Source organism: Dromaius novaehollandiae, chromosome 14 (assembly GCF_036370855.1).
Source record: "Dromaius novaehollandiae isolate bDroNov1 chromosome 14, bDroNov1.hap1, whole genome shotgun sequence".
NCBI lineage: Eukaryota > Metazoa > Chordata > Aves > Casuariiformes > Dromaiidae > Dromaius > Dromaius novaehollandiae.
The window spans coordinates 5566325-5586789 of NC_088111.1; the positions used below are offsets into that span (position 1 = coordinate 5566325).

The 20465-nt window shown below is 64.6% G+C and overlaps 1 protein-coding gene across 1 annotated transcript; it reads right to left on the reverse strand.

The window, feature by feature from the left end:
* Positions 1-671: 671 nt before the first annotated feature.
* On the reverse strand, positions 672-13784 carry LFNG (LFNG O-fucosylpeptide 3-beta-N-acetylglucosaminyltransferase). Its single transcript, XM_064520169.1, has 8 exons — positions 13332-13784; positions 5208-5256; positions 4072-4171; positions 3719-3872; positions 3518-3603; positions 2860-3025; positions 2177-2262; positions 672-2056 (listed from the first exon to the last, which is right to left on the reverse strand). Exons 1-8 carry the CDS (start codon positions 13716-13718, stop codon positions 1990-1992), a joined length of 1095 nt encoding a protein of 364 aa, XP_064376239.1. The 5' UTR covers positions 13719-13784; the 3' UTR covers positions 672-1989.
* Between the last annotated feature and the right edge of the window lie 6681 nt (positions 13785-20465).

A 20465-nucleotide genomic window follows, 5' to 3' on the forward strand; every position in this document is an offset into this window, starting at 1 on the left:
GGGGCTGGGGAAGGAGAGAATGACTGTCGCGGATGAAACCCTCCTGGTTGCAGCACAAACACGTCTGGGTGGGGGTTTTTGGCGGGGGGGTGGCTTTGCAGAAGGGCTGGAGCCGGCCGCCCCCCCCGAGGGCCGCGGGACCCCCGGCCTTCCCACGCCGCCACCCGCCGCCGTCTGTTCGCAGCGCGGTGCGAACAACCGGCTCGCGCCCACCCCCGGCCCCGGGAGCCTGGGAAAAAAGAAAAAAAAGCCGCTTTTCGCCGCTGCTCAGCGCCGGCAGCGCCCGTGGGGGGGCCGGGAAGGTGATGCTCGCGCCGCGGGATGGAGGGGGCAGCCCAACCCGTGCGGCGTGGGAAAAACCACCCCCTCGGTGCTGCGCCGGGAAAGCGGACGCCGGCGGGACGCAAGCACGCGACGCACGGCCCCTCCGAAAGCCCGTGAGCTGCTGCGGCGTGCGGAGCCGCGGGAGAGAGGCAGCCGGAGCCCAGGAGCAGGGAGCGCGGCCGGCGAGAAGCCGCTTTATTGCTGAGGGCTGCGGCGGGGCGCCCGCACAGCGGTCAGGCTCGAGGCCCTGAGGACACGTGGCCCCGGCTGGCTCCCCCTCCCCACCTCCAGCGCGTTCAAACACATCCTAGTTACACAGAAAAGAAAGCACAGAGTGACATTCCAGATACTGGAACATATAAATTAAGGTAAGTGATAGTTACAAGACATTGCAATTTCTTTTTAAACAGATTATCAGAAGGTTGTTTTTTCTTTTTTTCTTTTTCCGATCCACAGAAAACGTATAAAAAGCATTTTAAAATCTACATAATTCGCAACGTGTCTTTTTTTTTTCCTCTTTTTTTCTTTTAAAAAAAAAGGCACAGTAAAAAAATACTGGCGCAATAAGATATGTACAACGCACCCATTATGGGCTATTTTCACTCAGCTTCGGGTTGGAAACGTCCAGCTCTGCCTGCCCACTCGGCCCCGCAGAGCCCCAGCGCCGCGGCAGGGACGGGGTGCCGGGGTCCCGCGGGTGCACAGCCGCTCCCTCGCCCTTCCCGCGGACCTCAGCACCCGGACAAGTCCTTCCCCGGCCCCCGGCACAGCGATGCGCCGGGGCAGCGTTTCCCGCGCGGGTTTTGCTCGCGGGCTGCCTGGCAGGGCAGGACCGAGCCGGGCGGGAGGCCGGGATGCTGCACCGAAGGGAGACGCTTGGGCGCTGCGCAAACGCAGCACAAATGCATCTCTCCAAACAGCCCTCTCCCCCCCCCAACCCCCCCGTATTTATAGAAAGTCTTTAAATTAGTCTCTATAAATAGTGCATAGATTTACGCTGCTGGAAATATTCCAGCGCGATGTCGGGAGCTCCAGCACACGGAGCTAACGGCAGCCCCGGGCCCCCCCCGCGCCCCGCGGGCTCCCTTCGGTGCAGCGGCTCCGAAGCCCCCGGCCTCCCCGGCACCTCCTGCCCGTCCCCTGCGCCGGGACGCAGCCGAAGGCAGGCGCGGAGCTCGCCCACGAGCCCGCATCCGAAAGCGGAGCCCGGCTGCTGAGATGTCGGGGAGGAGGAGGAGAGCGGGCAGGTGAGCGGCACGCGGGAACGAGAAAGGGAGCGGGTCAGAGCCGAGGGTCGAAAGACAAAAAAACCAAAAAAAAACAAACCAAAACCATCCAAAAGGAAGAACAAGCAAGCCGAGGTCGGGCAGAGGCGGGCAGCGCCTGGCCTCGCTCCCCACACCCTGCGTGGGAACGGCCCCTGCGCCGAATGTGTAAGTGCTCAGACCTGTCCCCCCTGCCCCCCCGGCCGTGGAGGAGGCGGGGGGCACTGGCGGGGGGACGGGGGCCGCACAGCAGCCTTCAGTACACACACACTGTGCAATACCACAGCAATAACCTCCCTCCGCCTCGCGGCCCGGGAGGACGCGCACGCGCACGCCGGTCCCACAAGCCCTTCGGATACCGGGGAAACTTGGGACGAGGTTAGAGGGGACACGCGTCTCCCTAGTAAGCGACGTTGGCGGGGCACCACGGCGTGTCCGGGTACAGCAGGCAGTGCACGGAGCGAAACCTGCGGAGGAGAGAGGCGGCGCTGAGCCGGGACCGCCGCCGCCGCGGGAGCAGCCCCGGCCCCACGCCGCTCGGCCGCGAGCCGGGTCCTGCCCGCCGGCGGGAGCCCCGCCAGACCCACCTGGAGGGATCCTCCTCCACGGAGAACGCTCCCTTCATGTGGATGGAGTTGCGCTTGTTCTCAAACATGCCGTAGCTTAGTGTCACCTGGGGGGAGCAGCACAGGAGGTCACGCGACCGCGGGGCCGAGGGGCCGCTCTTGCGGGGGCGGGAGGGGGTCAGTCGGGGGCTTGGGCAACTCCCCACCCCGGAAAACTCTGGGGGCTCCTCCAGGAGGGTCATCTCCTCTGCCTCCCCCCCTCAGCACGGGCGTGAAGGGCCTTCTCCCTCCTCTGACCTACGAGAAGCACTTCCTTAGCTGAGATGCCCCATTTTTAGGTGACTCGATGTAAACGAGATGAATCCTCCTCAAACTGCAAAGGGAGCCCAGCCAGAGGCGACTCGGGCAGGGGGAGAGCAGCTCTGAACGGGGGCTACTGGCACCCCGTCCCCCAGCTGTGAGCCGCTAGGCATGGTCCTTCCCTCACCCCCAGGGCCAGAGGAAGCCAGACCCCAGGAGACAACCCGACTGAGATGTCGCCGTCCAGGTCTGGTCTCCGGCTCCCCCACAGCCTGTCGCATGTTGGCATCACGGGGGATAAAACGGGACGGAGGCATCGTCCATCCCCCAGCCCTCTTCTCCGTCACGGCTGCCTGCGCACCCGTTGCCAGGGCTGCTGAGCCGAGGGAGCGGGGCAGGTTTACCTGCTTGTGGATCTCCGTCTTGGGCACCTGGTGGAGGTTCTCCAGGTGCGAGTGGAAGAGGTTGCTCCGGATGAGCTTCACCCCAAGCACAGACTCGATGATGTAGCCGATGGTGCAGTCGTCGGGCAGGCGGATCTTCTCCGCGGTGCTCATGAAGTGGCCACCACTGCGGGAGACAACGAGAAGCTGCACAACAGCGTGCCGGAGCCCGGAGGGAACGTGGCACCTCAAGGGGTCTGGGCTGCGACACCGATCTCTCAGAATCACAGACTGAGGTTGGAAGAGACCTCTGGAGATCATTTAGCCCACCCCCCTTCTCAAGCAAGGTCACCTAAAGCACATTGCCCAGGACCCCATCCAGAAGGCTTTCAAGTATCTCCAAGGATGGAGACTCCACAACTCCTCCGGGCAACCTGCTCCGGTGCTCAGCCACCCCTGCAGACCAGCCTGACTCTTGTTAAGAGGCAACTAGGGCTAGAGGAACCCGGGTCCCTTCCCAGCTTGTTTCCAAATCCCTGCAGAAACCCCAGGCTCTCACCAAGACAGGAGAGCAAGGCAGCGGGGCACATTTCAGTGTCCAGCCCCAAAGACGTGGCTCCTCCGTGCCTCGCTGGCACCTTCAAGGGTCCCTACGGGGCAGCAAGGCCAAGGCTCTTACCTGGCCCACGGGCTCATCTTCAGCGCCAGCCCCCGGCTTATACAAAACCCCGCTCCTCCCGTGGCAAACCAGAAATGCACCGGATGCTGGCAGGGAGAGAAAGCAAAGGCGGTGAGCGCGGTGCCACCTCCACCGCCCGGGCTGGGGACCCCAGCCGGGACCAAGCCAGCCGGGACGACGCTGCCCCGCGGCCCCTCTCACCATCTTGTTTTCGCTGATCCGCTCGGTGGCCTGTATGGGCCGGTCCAGGCTGGGCTTCCCGATGTAGATGTCCTGCGTGTGGGGGTAGCTGGAGAGCAGCTTGACCAGCGTGCGGACGTTCACGTAGTTGTCGTCGTCCACGTGGCAGAACCACCTGGGGCGAGAGCGGGCGCCGCGTTACGCCGGGCTGGGGCATCCCCACAACGGCGTTCGCTCCCCATTTCCCAACAGCGGTGGCCAAGCCCTGCATGGAATTTGGGCTGGACGAAGGGAAACGGCATCGCGTCGCCCGGCCACCGCGGCTCCAGCAGGGCTCACCCCGGCCCCCCGCGCTGGCCCCGGGCACCGCTTACTTTTTGCCGGACTCGATGAACTTGTCGTACTCCACGGCCATCTTGCAGGACAGGGCCTGGCGGCTGTGGGCGGCCGAGCAGTTGGTGTTGATGACGTTTCCTGCAGGGAGAGCAGGGGTTAAACCCCGGAGGTGGGGAGGGGGATCCCTCTTCTGCGTAGAGGCGGGGGCAGGTCTCTTCGGGCAGAGCTTTTGGGTCCCCCTGAGCTAAGGCAAGGGGCACGGATGAAGCGGAAGACCTAAGGTTTGGCTCTATCTAGTTTTCCGGCTACACGGCCGAGGAATCAGGCAGCCCGCAAGCCGACTTCTCCCGCCGGGACGCGTTCGCCAGGATCCCGCCCCATTCAGGCTGCCTTTTCCCACCACCGGCCACCTGTTATTTGCCAGCCGGGCTCAAAGGGAATTGATTGCCGGCCTGAAAGGGAGTCATTTGCATCAGGAGAATAGGGCGAGCTGGCCGGGGCTGGGGCCGCATAAACGCTGCCCACAGAAGTCCCGTGCACCCCGGTCGTGCTGCCCAGCAAGCCCAGCTTGCCCAAGAGATGAGCGGGCGCAAAGGCACCCCGTTGCTGCGCTCCCCGCCAGTGGTTTGCAAGAGGAAGGACAGGTTAATTGCGAAGGCAGCAGGTCCCAAGCTGGGGCTCCTGGGTGCTTTGGCCACCATTGCAGAAACGAGCTCCCATCACACCCTTATCCCCCCTTCCTGCCCCAGCTCTGGCACTATCTGGAGGCCCAGCAAGGGCCGGACGCTCTGGACCACATTGCAGATCTTCCTAGTGCTGGTGGGAAGAGATCCTGCCCCAAAATAACACAGCCAAATCCCAACCACATGCCCTGTGCCCCAAGGGCCCCTCCACAAGGTCCCAGCACCCCAACGCACACCGTTGCCTTACAGACCCTCATCCCTGAGCTTGGTGTCTACACTGGGGCTTTCTGAACGTCCGTGCAAAGCTGCACACTGCAGGCCCCACGCAATGGACTTGCTCGGTGCCCAAGGGCTTCTCTGCAGCCAGGCAGCACTGGGCGAGACCCGGGCACAGCCCTGCGCTGCCGCTGCTGGGTTTGTTCTGGGGGGTCCAACCTGCCACCGCGCTCAGCCAGGTCGTGCATGCAAAAGGGGAAGAGCCACGGACTCACGTGCTTGCTTCTTCAGCTCCTCATCCTCGCCGTCCGTGAAGATGAACGTCTGAAAGAGAAGACGAGGCACCTTTGAGAACCGAGGTGGAGTTGCGCATCGCTCTCGGACGCAGCCGGGCACCCCTCGGGGCAGCACCCGGGGATCAGCCCCACGAGGTGCCGGCGGGGCCTTGCTCCTCTTCGTTAAAACCCAGTGCAGCACCCGAGCTCCTCTAACGAAGCGGCTGCACACGGGGATGCAGCACGGGCCGGGTCCCGTCCCCGAGCCCGCTGGGGGCAGGCATGGGGGAGAGACGGGATGGGGCAGACCGAAAGCCGTGCCAGCTGGACGGCGCATTTGAAGATGCTCTTGCAGATGTATCAAAGAGAAGGAGGGAGACAAGAGCAAGGGGAGAGGAGAGGACACGAGTGAGCCTTGTTTTGGAGAAGCATCAAAGAGCTCAGGCTGCTCTGCTAGGCGAAGGCATCACCACCACCATCAGGTGATGCTGAGACTGATGGTGGTGCCCAGCTCGGCTTGAGTTTCTTCTAGAAAGGGGGCTGGAGGCCTATGTCAGCTCACCACCTCTCCCCCTAAGGGCAGCAAAAGGTTAATAACTCCTTGGTGGTGGCACTTTACCACCTTGGTGGTGGTAAAGTAAGTGTGATTGGGATTTTTCCTCTTTCCCTAGGAAGACGCAATGGCCTGGGGTGCCCTGTCACCAGCAGCCCACGATGGGGCCTCACCGCCCCAGGGCACAAACCACAGCCGCTTTTAGCATCTCCATCCCCTGCTTTTCCCGGCGGTGGCGAGGGGGCAGCAGGGCAGGGAGATGCCCCCGGTCTCACGGGAGCTCGGGAGACGCTGAGGGCTGTCCCCAGCGCGAGAAGGGTGCACGGAGAGGAGCAGGTGCCAGCGCGGGGAGCAAAGGGCCGATGCTGCCAGCAACCGCAGGTGCCAGGCGCCTCGGGGGGGGGCCGGCCCCTCACCTGCACCAACAGCCCGCTCGGGGGACGCCGGCCGCTTGCACCTGCGGCCCCTCTGCCCTGCCGCTGCCAGCGGGGGCTCATCCGTGGCCAGGGGGGCCCCTAACCTGCTGCGGTCCCTGCGCGAGGTCCCCGGCAGCCCCCACCTGCCCCGGGAGCACCTGAGCTGCTCCTCTATTTACACAGCTAATTCCTGGCATATGTCACCGGGGACGGGGGGGGGGACACGGTGGCCTGCTGCCTGGGCGGGGGGGGACAAGAAACACGAGCAGAGCCTGGGGTGGGAAAGGCACCTCCATCCATCAGCGTGCAGCAAACAAAGCCGGAGGAGAGAAACCGCAACCAGCTGCCAAGCGCTATTAAAAACCAGACGTGCACAAAAGGGCAAAGGATGAAAGACAAAAGGGCCGGGGGGGAGGCAGGAGCCGGCGGGGAGGGAATCGGGGACAGGGCTCTCGGGATGATGGATTACAAGTGAGCTGGAAACTCGTTGCCACCCCTCAGCCAGGCGGCCCCGGAGCGCGCGGGGCTTCGCGGCTTGTTTGCAGAGGCGGTGACAATAGCGGGGCGCGGGGCTGGCTTTACTCAGCGCGCGGAGTTAAGCGCGCGCGGGGCATTAGCATACAGCTGGGCTGGTTAAGCGGGAGGGCCGGCACGGCCCGTGTTTGCTCAGGTCCCCGCGCGGGGAGGCTGCCGGGAAGAGCCGGGCCGTGAATGGGAGGGGAGGAGGGCGCGCTGCCAGCGACAGGGGCTACAAGTGACCTTTGGGCTTGAAAAGGGACAAAACGAGGGAGGAGGTGGAAAAGCCGGGGTCCCGCAAACACACGCCGCAGTGCCGGGCCCGACACGCATCCTCGCTCTGGCTGCTGGGGCCCCGCTCCCCACCGGGGCAGGAGATGCCCAGGAAGACCCTGCCATGAACACCCATCCAGGAGACGCACCGGTGCCCAGGTCTGTCCCCACCCAGCCCTGCTGGAGTGGGGGAACGGGCCGCTCACAGGCCGGGCAGGAGAGACACGAAACGTCTGCTCCGTTAGCTCAGCAACGCTGTCCAGCAACTGCGCCTTCGGCAGCTCCAAAAATAACCCTGCAACTAATCCTCCGGCTCAGCGGCTATAAATAGACCGTGGAGACAATTGTTTACGACTTGTCCGCATCGAAAGGCTTCATCCTGAAGATGCTCCTTCCCCCGTGGCCACCGCCGGAGCATCCGCCACCGCTCCCGACGCGAGGGGACCGCCTGGCACCTTGCCCCGGCGCCCAGGACCAGCGCGCCCGGCCCAGGGGCACCGCCTGCACCCAGCCCCGCAGGGGCCAGCGCAGCCGCCCTGGTCCCCACCGCCCTCCCGCCCCGCCCCGAGCCCAGCCGAGAAATTCAATTAAACCTCAAACAATTACAGCCTCTAATTAATTTGTCTGCATTTCTTCTAGAGGAGATATGCCCTTCCTGCACAGTCCCCCTGGCCCCGGGCAGGCTTTGGGGCTGCAGAGGAAAGGGTCAGAGAGCTCAAAAGGCAGCGGGGCGAGAGGAGAGGTGTCAGCCGAGCCCAGGGAAGGAGAGGGACAAGAAAACGCTGTGTTTGTGCAACAGGGAAAGCCACGGATCACCATCTCCGAGGGCCTGACTCTCCTCCCGTGGCCAGGGCAGACTTCTCGGCTGCGCTAGCCAGAGCCACCACGGCGAGCCCCGGCCGGAGGACGAACGCGAGGGAAAGCGAGGAACAGGGCAGGGAAGGGACACGGGCAGGACCTTGCCGCATCTCAGGTGGCTTTGCTGGACCTCCCCGGGCTGCCAGCTACCCCTGTGCCTGGGTGAAGCATGTCTAGCCCCATGCACTGGGGCTTGGAGCCCCTCGAGAGCTGGGCGGCTTTGCCAGCTGCAGGACAGAGCAGCGACCAGCAGAAGCCCGGCCAGAGCATCCTAGAGCAGGCTTTGAGCGGTTATTCTGACCCAGGTTGGTTTGCGCAAGGCCTTCGCTTCGAGGATGCTCCGAGGAGCAGCACGGCCCACGCAGCCACAGCGGCGGGGCTCCAGGAGACGCAGCCCAGACCAGGACAGCAGGCCTGCAGCAGCTCCCGGTTTGCAGCAGGGTAAGCGGGATGGGACGCTCCAGCCCAAAACGCTGAATTTGCCACCTCCTGGGACATCTCCAGAGGTGACAGCACCAGGGCAGCTCCATCTGCCCCCTCTCCCGGGGGGACTTGCCCTCACTCCCCAACGCCTCTCCCCGCGTATCCTCGGCTCCGAGGAGCGCCAGCGCCCCTTGGCACCCTCACGGCCGACTTCCCGGCCGGGGCGAAGCAGAGGAAGGTCCCGCTCCTCGGCGGCTCCGCGCTGCTGCCCGCCCCGGGCGCTGCCGGGGACGCGCCGGAAGCCGCATTGTTCTCCAGCCGCGGCTCCGAGAAACACAGGATGCCAAGTCCTCCCCGAACAATAGCTGCCCCCGCTGAACGCCGGCCAGGACCGCGCGCTGCCCCGCCAGGCTCCTCGCGCCGCGGCCGCCGGGAGACACCGTGGCCGGGAGGGCCGGCCCCAGGCCTTCGCTGCCGGCCCCCTGCCTCTTCCTCAGGCAGGGCCCGCTTCTTTTTATTTTACTTTTTTTTTTTCTTTCTTTTTCCATTCTCCTCTTCGTTTCTCCTTTTCGCAGTGACTCACTTCCCCCTCTCCGGCAGCCAAACCCCAGCTCTGCCGCAGCTCCCGGGCTGCTCTCGCCATGGTGCCACGCACGGCTCCCCGAGCGCCGGGGGCAGCAGCCAGCCACGCTCTCCCCCCCCCCCCCCCGGTTATGCTGCATTTCGGAGGGGGCCGGGGGCTCTCGGGGTGACACTCAGACAGCGTGACCGCTGCCAGCTTCCCCAGCAACCGACCCGCTGGAAACAGGAACCTCCGCTGGGCCCATCTCCGAGAGCCGCGTGACCCCGGGTTGCACAAATCCGGCTTTTCCCTGCCCCACATCTCACTTCCCCACGCCGGGAGGGGACCCAGCACCCCCAGTGCCCAGGGACGTGCAGGAGGAGCCGGGACAGCCGTGGCGACCCAGCGAGGGTCCGCACCAGGCTAACCCCAAGGGCGAGGGGGGCACAGCAGCTCTGTGCACGGGGAAGGAGGTGAAGAAGAGCTGGAGCCGAGCTGTCAGGCCACGGCGGGTTTGAAGTCCCCACGGAGAACATCAGCCTGCAGCCGGAGGAGCAGCTCCCGGGCGGGCAGGAGGAGCGGGCGCTGCCGGAGCGGCTCCTGCCCGGCTTGGCCCCCGCAGCAGTGTTTACTGCAAAGGAGCCCTGCCGCAGCCCCGCGGCGGTTAGCGGGGAAAGTCCCCACGCGGCTCCGGTGGATGCGGGCGAGCACCGCGGTGGCCTCCCCGTTCGGTGGCTTTCCCCGGCTGGCACAGCGAGCCCGGGGCTGGGGGCTTCCCCCGTGAAAGGCCCCGGGCCCTTCCTCCCCCCCTTTCCAGTAAGAGGAAGAATCCTCCACTGTAATTTTCAACGCTATAATTTTTTAATGATCTCCTCACAAACAATGAGCTCATTGTGTAATTAGGGTCCCCCACCCCTCCCGCCTCGCACTCCACGCATGCCTCGCGCCAGCTTCGACCCCGAGGACTTTTACCAGGTCTTCCGAAGGCCAACGGCACCCGTCGGGGCAGGCAACGAGTTGCCCAGTGCTCAGACAGCACCCGGGTCCACGGTCACCCCCTCCCCGAACACGCCACCCCCAACCCGCAGCCCTGGTGCCGGGCAGGGAGGGACCCTCGCACAGACATGGGCTGAAGCGATCAGGGCTCAGCGGCCCCAATGTCCCGGGCCAGTTTGGCACGCACAGGCCACCCCAGTCCCACCCGCATCGCTCACCCCCCTCGGCAGCACAGCCAGGACGCTTGCAGCATGTCAGCGTGCCACAGCCGGCCATCACCCCCGGGGACAGGGACTCTGGCCAAGGTGCTAGAAAAATTTGGGAGCTGCCACCGCAGAGGAACATGCTCTCCGGAAGGCAAACATTCCTCCTGAGCCAGGAGCAAGGGTTTTTTTCCTCCCTCTCCCTTTTTTGCCCCCCCAAAGCCTGCAATTATCTAGCTGCACTTGAGGAAGCGAGCACATCCCCACGCTGGCAGGATCGCACCCAGCCCTCCCTCGCAGGCGTCTGCCTCCGGCCGTGCCCTGCGCCCTGGGGACAGCAGACACTTCTTGTGCAATTCTGTCACTGCAGATCACCAGACTCAGCAGTAAATCAGTGTCTTTGGACCCACTTGCTGCTAGGATTTCTGTGCAGTGGCCATCCCCCCCCACTACACTTCTATTTTCAAGCGCAAAGCTTCCCTAAACTGCACTCCGACATCCTAAGGATACAAACGCCAAGACAGCGGCAGCTGGAAATTCTCCCAGCGCGAGCAGGGAGAACTCCATAACTCTGCTCCAGTAGCAGCCTGTCCAGCCGGGATTGTGCAACGTGGGGAAGAGCAGATTTAGCAGGGAACAAGGATTTGCCCTGGCTGCGCAGAGAAAAGCAGGAAGGAGAAGGGGGTGCCCATCGCCTTAGGCTACTGCAGTATCTTGGACTGCAGAGACCACAGGAAACGGGGACTATTGTATGGAGAACAAAGAATATCCAAGGAGGAACACAATAGCTATTCCCCCTATCTGCCAGGCTCCAGGCTTGGGTTACCTGCTGCGGTTAACTCCTTCTTTGCAGGGCACACACCACTGCCCCTGCACTGCTCGTTGGCTAATGAACAGCCAGGAGGAAGGTTCAGACGTGATGCAGGGGGAGCAAAGGGGGAAGGAGCACGATGCTGTCGGGCAAAGGGGATTCTCAGCCGTTCGGCAGGAACTTCCCCCGTGCCAGCGAAGCTGCACGGCCGCCCCAACGCTGCGAGCGAAACAGCGAGGGGGACAGGATGAGGAGATGGGCCTGACTCAGACCAAGAGAGACGTTTGAGCTCAGGCAGCTCCCCGGTGCAAACGCCCGGAGCAAAGCCAGCACGCTGCTTGCAAAAAGCAGCCGGAGGGGCCCAGCAGAAGCTGCCAAGGAGGCGATGCAGGAGCCACACGTCCACACCAGGACGGGGCAGCAGTGGAGGAGAGCCCGCATGGCACCGATTCTGGGCATTGCAGACAAAAAAGCGAGAGAGGTGCCAAGTCTGGGGGAGCACCAGGAGCCCCAAAGCAGCCGGCCAAGGAGGACTTGGCAGGAGGAGATCTGGCAGGCTGCAGCACACAGACCAGCAGCCCCTCGTGGGGAGGGGGCAAGCGAAGCTTGTCTGGTCCCTCCACGCCGTGGGGAGCAGGGCAGTTTCCCGGAGACGGGGCCGGGTCAGCGTGGGAAGGCTGGAGCCAACTCCCACCGCCCCCTCCAGCAGCGTGGGCTCCTCCGCTGCCTCCCTCTCCCCCCAGCCCTCGCTTTGCTCCGCGGGAGTTTAACGCCTCCGGTGCTCTCCAGCTCCTTGTCCCTCAAGTGCTGTACAAGAGCCGTCACTCAGCGGCTTGGCTTGTCAGGCGGGCACCTCTCCGGGCTGCGCCCCCCCGGCTGGCGGCCCTCATCTCTAGGCAACCTGACCTGGCCACCGCCAGCCCCGGCTCCCCGTTCCCATGGAAAGTGCCACACAAGAGGCTGCGGAGCCTTTTCTCTGCGCTGGGAGAAAAGGGGCTTTGTTAGCTTGCCCGGGGGGACAGCGTGAGAGCCGAGCCGCGGGTCTCTGGGAATCCAAACGGACAAACACGGCAAAACAAAACAAAAAACCCCAGAAGAAAGCCGGCGCTCACGAGGGGGGAGAGCCATTCCCAGGATCATCGGTAGGTGCTCGGAGACCGCTTCCCCCACCACCGCTCTCCGCCGCCTTGCAGTGACAGCAGAGCATAAAAGAGGTGTCCACTAAATGACTGCGCTAGCGGGAAACGGCAGAGCTACTGCCAGGCCCCGGAGACCTGAGCAGAGGGACAGATCCCAGGCAGACAGCAGCGGTGCTGGGGCCAGCTCGCAGGAGCTGAGCGTCCTACGGATACGAGTCAACCAGGGCACAGACAGTTTGGTTCCCAACCGCCTCCTCTCCCTCCCCCCAGCCACTTCAGACTTCCTAAAAAACAGTTCACAAGTGAGAAACACGACTCCAGGCCCAGCCAGGGCCCAGGAGGAAACACGTGAAGACAGAAGGATGGGAAGGTCTGGAAAGGTCTGGACCATGAGTTACTTGGGAAGCTGTCTAATGATGAAAAAGCGTCCCAAGAGCAGATGGCAAGGCACATTTCCTAAGGAAACAGGACTTTTTTCCCTCCTCATTTTGTTTCAGTACTTTGAAGGACTGGGTTAGAGGCTGAGCACGGGGCTTTGGTGCAGTCATGACTCGGACTAGCTGCAACTGCCCTGGCACAGGCGAGCTGGCAGCGAGAGCAGATCCGTGAAAGGCAGCAGGCACTCCAGCCATTCCCAGCTCTCGGACCCGAGAGCCACAGCACATCCCAGAGCTCTCCCAGCTCTCCAGCTGGAAAACCAGGTGTCCTCCAGGCACCGTGGCTGCAGGCACCCCATGCCACCTCACCAAGCCAGCACCCACAGCGGGCACCTCCCAGGGAGCACCGCAGGGACAAGACCCCTCTCCATGCACCAGCCTGATCACTCCAGGCACCAGCTGCTCTCCTACTGCAGTGCCATGCCTCAGTTTCCCCAATGGAAAGAAATTTAGGGGAAGCTCTTCCATAGAGGCTGCTCAGATGGAGAGACCCCAGAGCTGAGTTTATTTGGAGGTTACTGTGTGTGACCTACCAGGGGGCATCCAGCCCCCCTCCATCACTCCACTCCCCCTTCCCAAACTCACCCCACAGGCAGGCAATGCCATGTCTCACCCTTCTGAAGACGCTGCTTGCTTTAAGTCAACCCTGACAGCCTCAAAACGCTCTTGCTCAGCAATACCAGGGAGCAGAAAGAGGAGGCAGCATTTGCCATGCCCCAGCACCCCACAACCCCCCATATCACAGAGAGCCCAAACTGGGCCCAGCCAACACCTGCCAGCTCCAGCCCAGCAACCCAAGGGCCCTGCACACTCCCAGGGGGCACCACAGCTGGGATAGGGGGCACCCGGGGGGCTCCCAGCACTGCACCAGCAGCCCCACAAGCCCCCCCCACCCAGGACGTGCCTCAGTTTCCCCGCGGCAGCCCCCAGCCCTTACCATGTCGCGGTTGCGGGAGATCCAGGTGTCGAGCAGCAGCTCCAGCCGCGCCTTGTGGAACTTCTTGGTGGTCTTCACGGCGATGAAGACGTCGCGGGCGGAGATGTCCTCGGCGGGCGGCCGCGGGGGGCTGGCCGGGGCGGGGGGCACCTCCCGCCGGGCGCGGCTCAGCCGCCCGAAGTAGTCGGCGAAGCTGCGGAGCGCCGGGGGGCCCTGCCCCGGGCCCCCGCCCGCCGCCCCCAGGCTCTGCAGCGCCCGCTGCGCCCCGCCGCCCGCGCCCAGCGCCAGCCCCGGCCGCCCCGGCGGCTCCACCATGAGCACCAGGAGGCAGGTGAACATGGAGCCCACGAGGGACAGGAGCAGCTTCCTCCCGCAGCTCTTCAGCATCCTCCTCCTCCGCCACCGGCCGCCGCCGCCGCCGCTAGCGCCGTCCCCCGCCGCGCCGCCGCCGCCGCCTTTAAAGGCGCCCCCGCCCCCGCCGCGCCCGGGGCGGGCCGTGCCCGGGGCCGCCCCCACGCGTGTGCGCGGGGCGTGGGCAGCGCCGCGGCCCGGCCCCTGCCCCGGCCCCTGCCCCTGCCCGTGCCCGGCCCTGCCCGTGCCCTGCCCGCGGCCGGGAGCGCAGCGCAGGGCGCCGCTGGGCTGCCTGCCCCTGCCTCCCTCCCCCCGAGCTGGGCGCCCCGGGGTGGCGGGCGGGACGGCGGGGACGGGGTGGTGGGGTGCCCCGGTGGCCCGTGCGGCCCCCAGCATGCCGGAATCACTGCTTGGTCGGGAGCGACGGGCGTGGGCACCCTGCCGTCCTCTCGCCCCCGTCTCCTCGAGGTCCGGCCCCGCAGGGAGCACCCCTTCCCCCGGGGTGCGGAGTCGGCGCAGAGGGCAGGGTACCAGGCCCCAGTGCTTCTGGGCGCCGGGGCCGGCTGTACGCAAAGGCACCAAGCGGCCCGGATGAATCCAGGGAGGCATCCGGATAACGCCTCCCGGGAGCCCGGGCAGCCGGGCCGGTGCGGTGCGGGTGGGTGGTGCGGTGCGGGTGGGCAATCCGGTGGGGAAGCCCCCGGCCGGGCGCTGCCGCTGGCTGCGTGGCTCAGCCCGGCGCTCGGAGCAAGCAGCCCTGGCCGGCTCGACCGTCCCGTAGCGAGGGGCACGCCGGCTGCCTGGCTCACGAGAGACCCCCACGCTCTGCCTGCGGGCCCGTGCCTGCAGCACATCCCCTTCACCCGCAGCGACTGCGTTTCCCCCCTTCGGCAGAGCAGGCGCCGTGCGGGGATGTCACGTAGCCGAGCCGGGTTCCCCGAGTGCTGCGCGGAGATTTTCTCACGGCCGTGTCCAGGAGGCTGCCATGCAGCGGACCGGCCTGACCAGGCAGACCGCAAACGTTTCCCACCAGCATCGTCTAAGGCCAAGTGTGATTTAGATTAAAAAAAAAAAAGAATGAGCAATACTCCTCTCCCTTCAGCCAAGCTTCAATGTGGTGGATAAATCTGGGAATAGGGAGCTGTGGGGTTTCTTCCCATCCCTGCTTGTGGAGGCTTGGAGAAAATCGCCGGCCAGGCTAACCTCGACGGGTCCGTCCGTGCCAGGGGACGTGCGGATGGCTCTGCCGGCACAGCGATGCGCGTGGCGGTGGCAGTGGGAGCCGGGCTCGCGGGCGGCACGAGGGCACGCAGGGCTTTCCGCCCCGGGCAAGGCGGCAGGAGCAGCGCGGATGCACCCAGGAGCACGCTGGGGAGCGAGGATAAATCTTTACCCCGGGAGGCCTTGCGTGGGTAACCCACGGCTTGCACCGCCGGCAGCCCGCGAGCCGGACCGGAGGCGGCGGGAGATGTCGGCAAACATGGTCCGAGGCAGAGGAGCGCCTTCCGCTTCCTCATCTGCCTGACAGCGACATCCCTATTTCACAGGGCTCTCTGGTATCTGTTCCTGAAAATGAATACGATATACGTGCCAAGCGAGGCCACCAGTGATTGCTAACCATTATAATTATGCCTTGCTAAATGAGACATTGTTTTTTCAGCTAGGCAGTGGGGGAAGCGGGGGCTGGGAAGGAAAGCTTGGATTGAAATCTGCTCCTGGATGGGCCGCTAACCTGCTATTTTACCGACGCCAAGCCTCGGGGCCTCGCTTCCCCTTGTCCTCTGTCTTTCTAGGCGGCGAGCCTTGGGGTTTTCTCTCCCAGGCTGCGCGCCCTGCGTCTGCTGGAGTTGGGCTGGCTTAGGTTTGGGCCTGGGCTGCAATGTAACGCCGTAATGAGAGGCTGCAGCGTTTTTGGGCAGGGACCTTGTGCAATTTGCATTTTTCCTCCCGTCACGTGCTCCATTCATCCCCAGCACGGCACAAACAACGCTCACAAAACCAGGCGGGACGAAGCAGGGAGACCGCTGCCGCGGGCATGCCCCGGCGTCTGCCTTTGCCCCGGTTTGGGAAGTGCATTGCCCTGGTCATCCCTTGGATCGGGGCCCCGGGACAGAAACGCTGAGGGCGGCTGTGGATGTGGGTTTTGCTCCGCATGGCACTGTCGGCTTCGGAGGAGGGACCTGCCATGCCAAAGGAGCCTCTCGTAATGAAAGAAAAGTAGAAATGCGACCATACAAACACAGGAACCCAGTCCCACACTCCCAACTTCCCAGTATTGCTGCAGAGCCCTGGATTCGATTCTTGATTTTCTTTTCTTTTCTTTTTTTTTTTTTTTTTGAGGCCTTTTGTCTCCGACCTGATTGCAGCGAAACCGCAGCTCGAGAGGCAGCTGAAAAGCCCTTTCGGCAAGAGGCTGAATAAAGAAAGAGCGCCTTTCTCACGGAGCCAAAAGGGGAGGAAATGCACTTTTTCCCCAACCAGCTGCTCTCCCGCTCCCGGAGCCTCGGAAGTGGCCGGGGACCAGGGCCGCGGACAGATGTTCGGGTCCCCGTCGGCCCAGCTGTCCCCGGGGCCCGCGGGTGCCGTCGCCAGCGCCGCCGGCGCGCGGCCAGCAACAATACGGACTCTGTGCGCCGGCGGGCGCCGTGCCGCGTGTTGGGGGCCGCCGAGCCTCGGCGCCGCCGGCCGCCGCACAAGGGCCCTGCAGTCTGCCCGGGGCCGCGGCTAAACGGATTAGCCAGGTCGCTCCGGCCGGGACGGCGAGGCCCGAGGTCAGCTGGCGGCGGCGGAGGCGAAGCCTTTCTTTTGGCGGCATTGTCCCGTCGGAGCGGGGCTGGAGCCGGGCACTGTCGGCCACCCGCCTTGGAAAGGGTGCTGGAGCGGCCGTGCGTGCGCCCCGCTGCCCGTCCCGTAAGCACAAGGGAGAAGGAAGGTGTCACTGCGCTGCAGGAATGACGCTGGGGTGGACCAAGAGGGGCGTCTCGCTTCTGCCCCGTCTTGGATGCGCCCCCTCCATCCCCCTGGTGACACATCCCGGCTGAGCCCTGGCCCCCGGCGAGCCTGCCCGACCCCGCGTCCCCGCAGGGGTGGCCGTGTCCCAGTCCCTCCCCGCACCATCCCCAGGAGATGAGGCTGAACCAGCACCCAGACCCTCCCCAAACTTCAGGGACCTGCTCATCTCCCCCTCTTCCCAAATCCAGGCTTAGCAATCGGGCAGCCACCGGAGGAGCCAGAACAGCTCGTTCCCACTGAAAATTACCCCCCGCTGGTTTTCCACGGGAGGGGAGAGCCGGCCTGGCTCACCCTTGGGCCGACACGAGGGAGAGGCAGGCCGTGGGGCATCATCGCCCTTTCAGCCGCAACACGGTATTAGGCTGGTTTAAATTGGCTTAAAGCCTCCGCACGGCTCCCCTCTCGCAGCCTGACCTCGGAGCTCGCTAGGTGGTCTCACCGGCTCTCCGAACCGCCAAAGCTCCCAAATAAATCCCCGAGAAGAAAGTGTTTAGGTCATCCCGGAGGAGCGCTGTGCCTGGAGTACCAAGCCGCGTTGTGCACTCGGAGCAATTTATGTGCTTCGTCGGACAGGGGTTAAAAGCTCTGTAAAATGCGTACTTTGCGGTGATCGTAGTTATGTGCGTTTAACCGGATTGGGCCTGACACCCGGCCAGACAGTCGCTGCCCTGCGCAGCGTGCAGCCTCGCCGCGAGACAGAGACGTCGGAGGAGGGAGACGGGGGCGAGGGGATCCTGCCCCCCCGTTTCGTCTTCTGCCCTGGATTTTCCGACAGCACAAAAGCGACTTTGCATCAATTACCGCGAGGAAAACGGCAGCGCCCCATGGCAGATCGCTGCACTCCCCGTCCCGCGGTTTGGTTAACTCGCCATTGTGTGAGAGCGAGGGAACAGGACGCCTCTATTCAGGGCCAGCGCTGAGGCTCGGTTTTTCTTGTGCTGAATTTTTTTTAGCCACTCTGGGGAAGCAAAACCTTCCTGCCCTTGCAGCGGAGGGGCCTGGCAGCACCATCCTGGTGGCTGCAGAGCGAGGAGCGTGTCCGTGCCTCCCCGTCTGGCGCGGGAGCCCGGACCCCAGTGCCTGGCGCTCACGGGAGACTCCCGCTGCTGGGCTTCTTGGCGGTGGGGGGGAAACACCCCCCGGGGCTGGTGTCCCCGGCCCCCTTGGCCACCGTCCCGGTGCTGTCGCAGCCCTGCTCTGATGCAGCACCATGTGCGAATCGCCCCGGCCGCTGCGCCCTCAGCCCCGACGGCTGTTCCCCTCCGCCCCGCGGCAGCGCGGTCCCCTCGGGACGGAGAGCCATCGAGCAGCCCGCGCCGGGATCTCACCAGGCCGGGGGCTATAGAAATGCAAAGCGTTATTATTTCCCGGGGGCTGAAGCGGAGGCCTGAGAAAGGTTGAGGAGAGAGCCAGCGAGCAGGGGAACAGCGGGGGATTTAGCTGCTGAAAGGGAGCCGGGGAAAAAAGCGGGAGCGGAGGCTCATTGTGCGCTGGGCAGAGGGGGTCACGAGCAAGTTAAACTGGTTAATGTATTGGAGCGGCTTCCTCCGAGCCGCTGGGAGAAAGCAAAGCCCGGCAACAAAAGGCCGAGGGAGCATTCTTGTGGGGAAAGTGGGCTCCCTTTAAAAGGATTTGATTTCTTTTCTGTCAGTTGAATGGAATTTAGTGGTGACTCCTTCAGGTCTAAGAATTTCGGGCTTTGGCGGTGGCGGTGGCGGGAGGGGACAGACCCCCCCCCCCCCCCGCCCCGGCCACCGCATTCTTCTCCCGCGGGAGACGTTCGGGGCCCCGCGGCCCCCGGCTTGCAGCCCTCGTCGTTGCTGGGGGCGAGGGGCTGGGCAGCCCGGCGGCCCCGCCAGCGCGCTCATCCGGAAAGGGAGCGAGGGGCACGGGGCCGGCGCGGCACCCGCGTTCCTCATGCCCGCGGCTCGGCCCGGCTTCGCTGGGGAGGGAGGTTCAGCCCGGAGAGAGGGGCAGAAGAGGAGGGTGTCAGGACACCCTGCGCTGAGTTAACACCTCTCCCTGGGCTTGGGGGCCGAGACAGCTCTCGGGGGGCTTTCGCCGGCACAAGTCGTGCGAGGGGAGGTCTCTGGCTCTTCCTCTGGGGAGGCAATTTTTAATGTTAAAAATATGGAGCAACGGTAAAAAAGGAGGGAAAGGCATCTGAACTTGCGAACCGACTGGATCTGACCCACCGAGCGGTTTGGGGACCCTGCTGTCCCCAAATCTGTGCACCTCTCTGCTCCCAGCAGCAGCTCCTGGGGGAGCTGGGGACCCTTCCTGACCTCTCGCCTGGCTCTCCAGCCCCAAAACCTCCTGCCCGCGAGCAGGATGTCTCTCCTGCCCGGATGCACTGGCAGGGTCAGCGATTCCCGGTGCACGCTGTGACCGGTCCCTCAGTTTCCCAAGGGCGACCAGGGCTCAAGCCCGGCTGCTCAGCAGAGACATCGCGTGGCCCCGCTGCCCAGGCCCTGCCAGCACAGCGACTGCTGCAGGTCGCGGTGCTGCTCCGCTGCCGGCCCCCTGCGAGGTTTCACGGAGGGCCCATGGCGCCCGGCCGAGGTTACAGCTCACTGCATTGCTCGCAGATGATGGCCAGCCTGTCCCAAACGCTCCTTCCAGCCGGAGGTGGGATCAGAGCAGCTTGCAGCTCCTGACCTTCCATTTTTTATGGGCCCCAATTTCTTCACGTTCCTGTCCTGAGCTGTCTCTCTCCCCGCTGCCTTTCTGGAGCTGAGCCAGGAGCTGACCTCGGCGGATGGGTTCAGAAATTGCCCCAAGGAGGAGGCAGGAGTCAAATCTCAGGCTGGGTTGTCTGGGTTGGACCAAGGTCCAGCTCACCCAGTGTCCTGTCTCCAGCAACAGCAAGAGCAGAGCATAAGAAACAGCAAACGAAGGGAGATTGCTCCTACCGCCCTCCCAGCTGCCAGTCAGCTGCGAATTAGGGCTCTCCCAGCCAGGGCTGCACCGTGTTTAGCAGCTGCTGGTGAGACCAGAAGGGTATCGAGCCCTGTCCAGAACGAGTGGGGCATCAGCCAGGGAGGGAGCAGCTGAGGTTGAGGTGTCCCCTGCAGCGAGCCAGTCCTCCAGCCCCAAAACACCGCGCATCAGCCCAGCTCTGGGCTGAGCCCCAGCTGTGCCCCAGCTGTGCCCGGAGCCACAGGCAGCCCCGCGCCAGGCCTCGCTCCTGGGGTCAGCCCCGGCCATGCACCAGGGCAGCAGCGACAAGTGCTGCTCCCAGGGCTCCTGCATCTCATCACCTGCCTTAATCCCTCCCTAAATCTCCCCACTTCAAGGTCCCCACGTGAAGCAGCAGCTGGGCCAGATGGGATGCTCTTTTGCCTGCCTTGGCCCATGCGATTCTGCCTCTGCTCGTGGCCTGGCTCCTCGCTGCATCCGCTGCGTGCTGGCACGGTGTGAGGCTGCACACTGCCAACAGGCCACTGGGGACACCGCCTCTGCACCGCCTGGGGCACCGCGTCGCCCTGCGGCCCCCAACCGCGGCTCCACCACCACCGTGTCCTGCCGCACGCCGTGGCTGGGTCAGAGCCATCCGCCCGCTTTCCAGCAGCGATAGCTCCCACCGCTGCCTGCGCACGGCCTCGCCGCCCGACGCCGAGCAGATGCGTGTGTCACCACAGCCTCGACAGGCTCTTGCCAAGGCTGTTTCCAAGTGCTGGCTGCCCCCAGGGAGCTTGGCTTCTCTCCGGGCCCCCACAGTTTCTTGGCTGCTTCCTTGCCCCTGGGGTCTCCAGCTGCGATTCCTGATGT

Bases quoted from the DNA above. Each gene is read 5' to 3' on its own strand.
- LFNG (XM_064520169.1), bottom strand. From the start codon at position 13,718: ATGCTGAAGAGCTGCGGGAGGAAGCTGCTCCTGTCCCTCGTGGGCTCC. The intron at 4,172-5,207 runs GTGAGTCCGTGG...CTCTCCCTGCAG, and splicing joins GGAGCTGAAGAAGCAAGCAC to GAAACGTCATCAACACCAAC. The intron at 3,026-3,517 runs GTAAGAGCCTTG...TGTCTCCCGCAG, and splicing joins AAGATGAGCCCGTGGGCCAG to TGGTGGCCACTTCATGAGCA.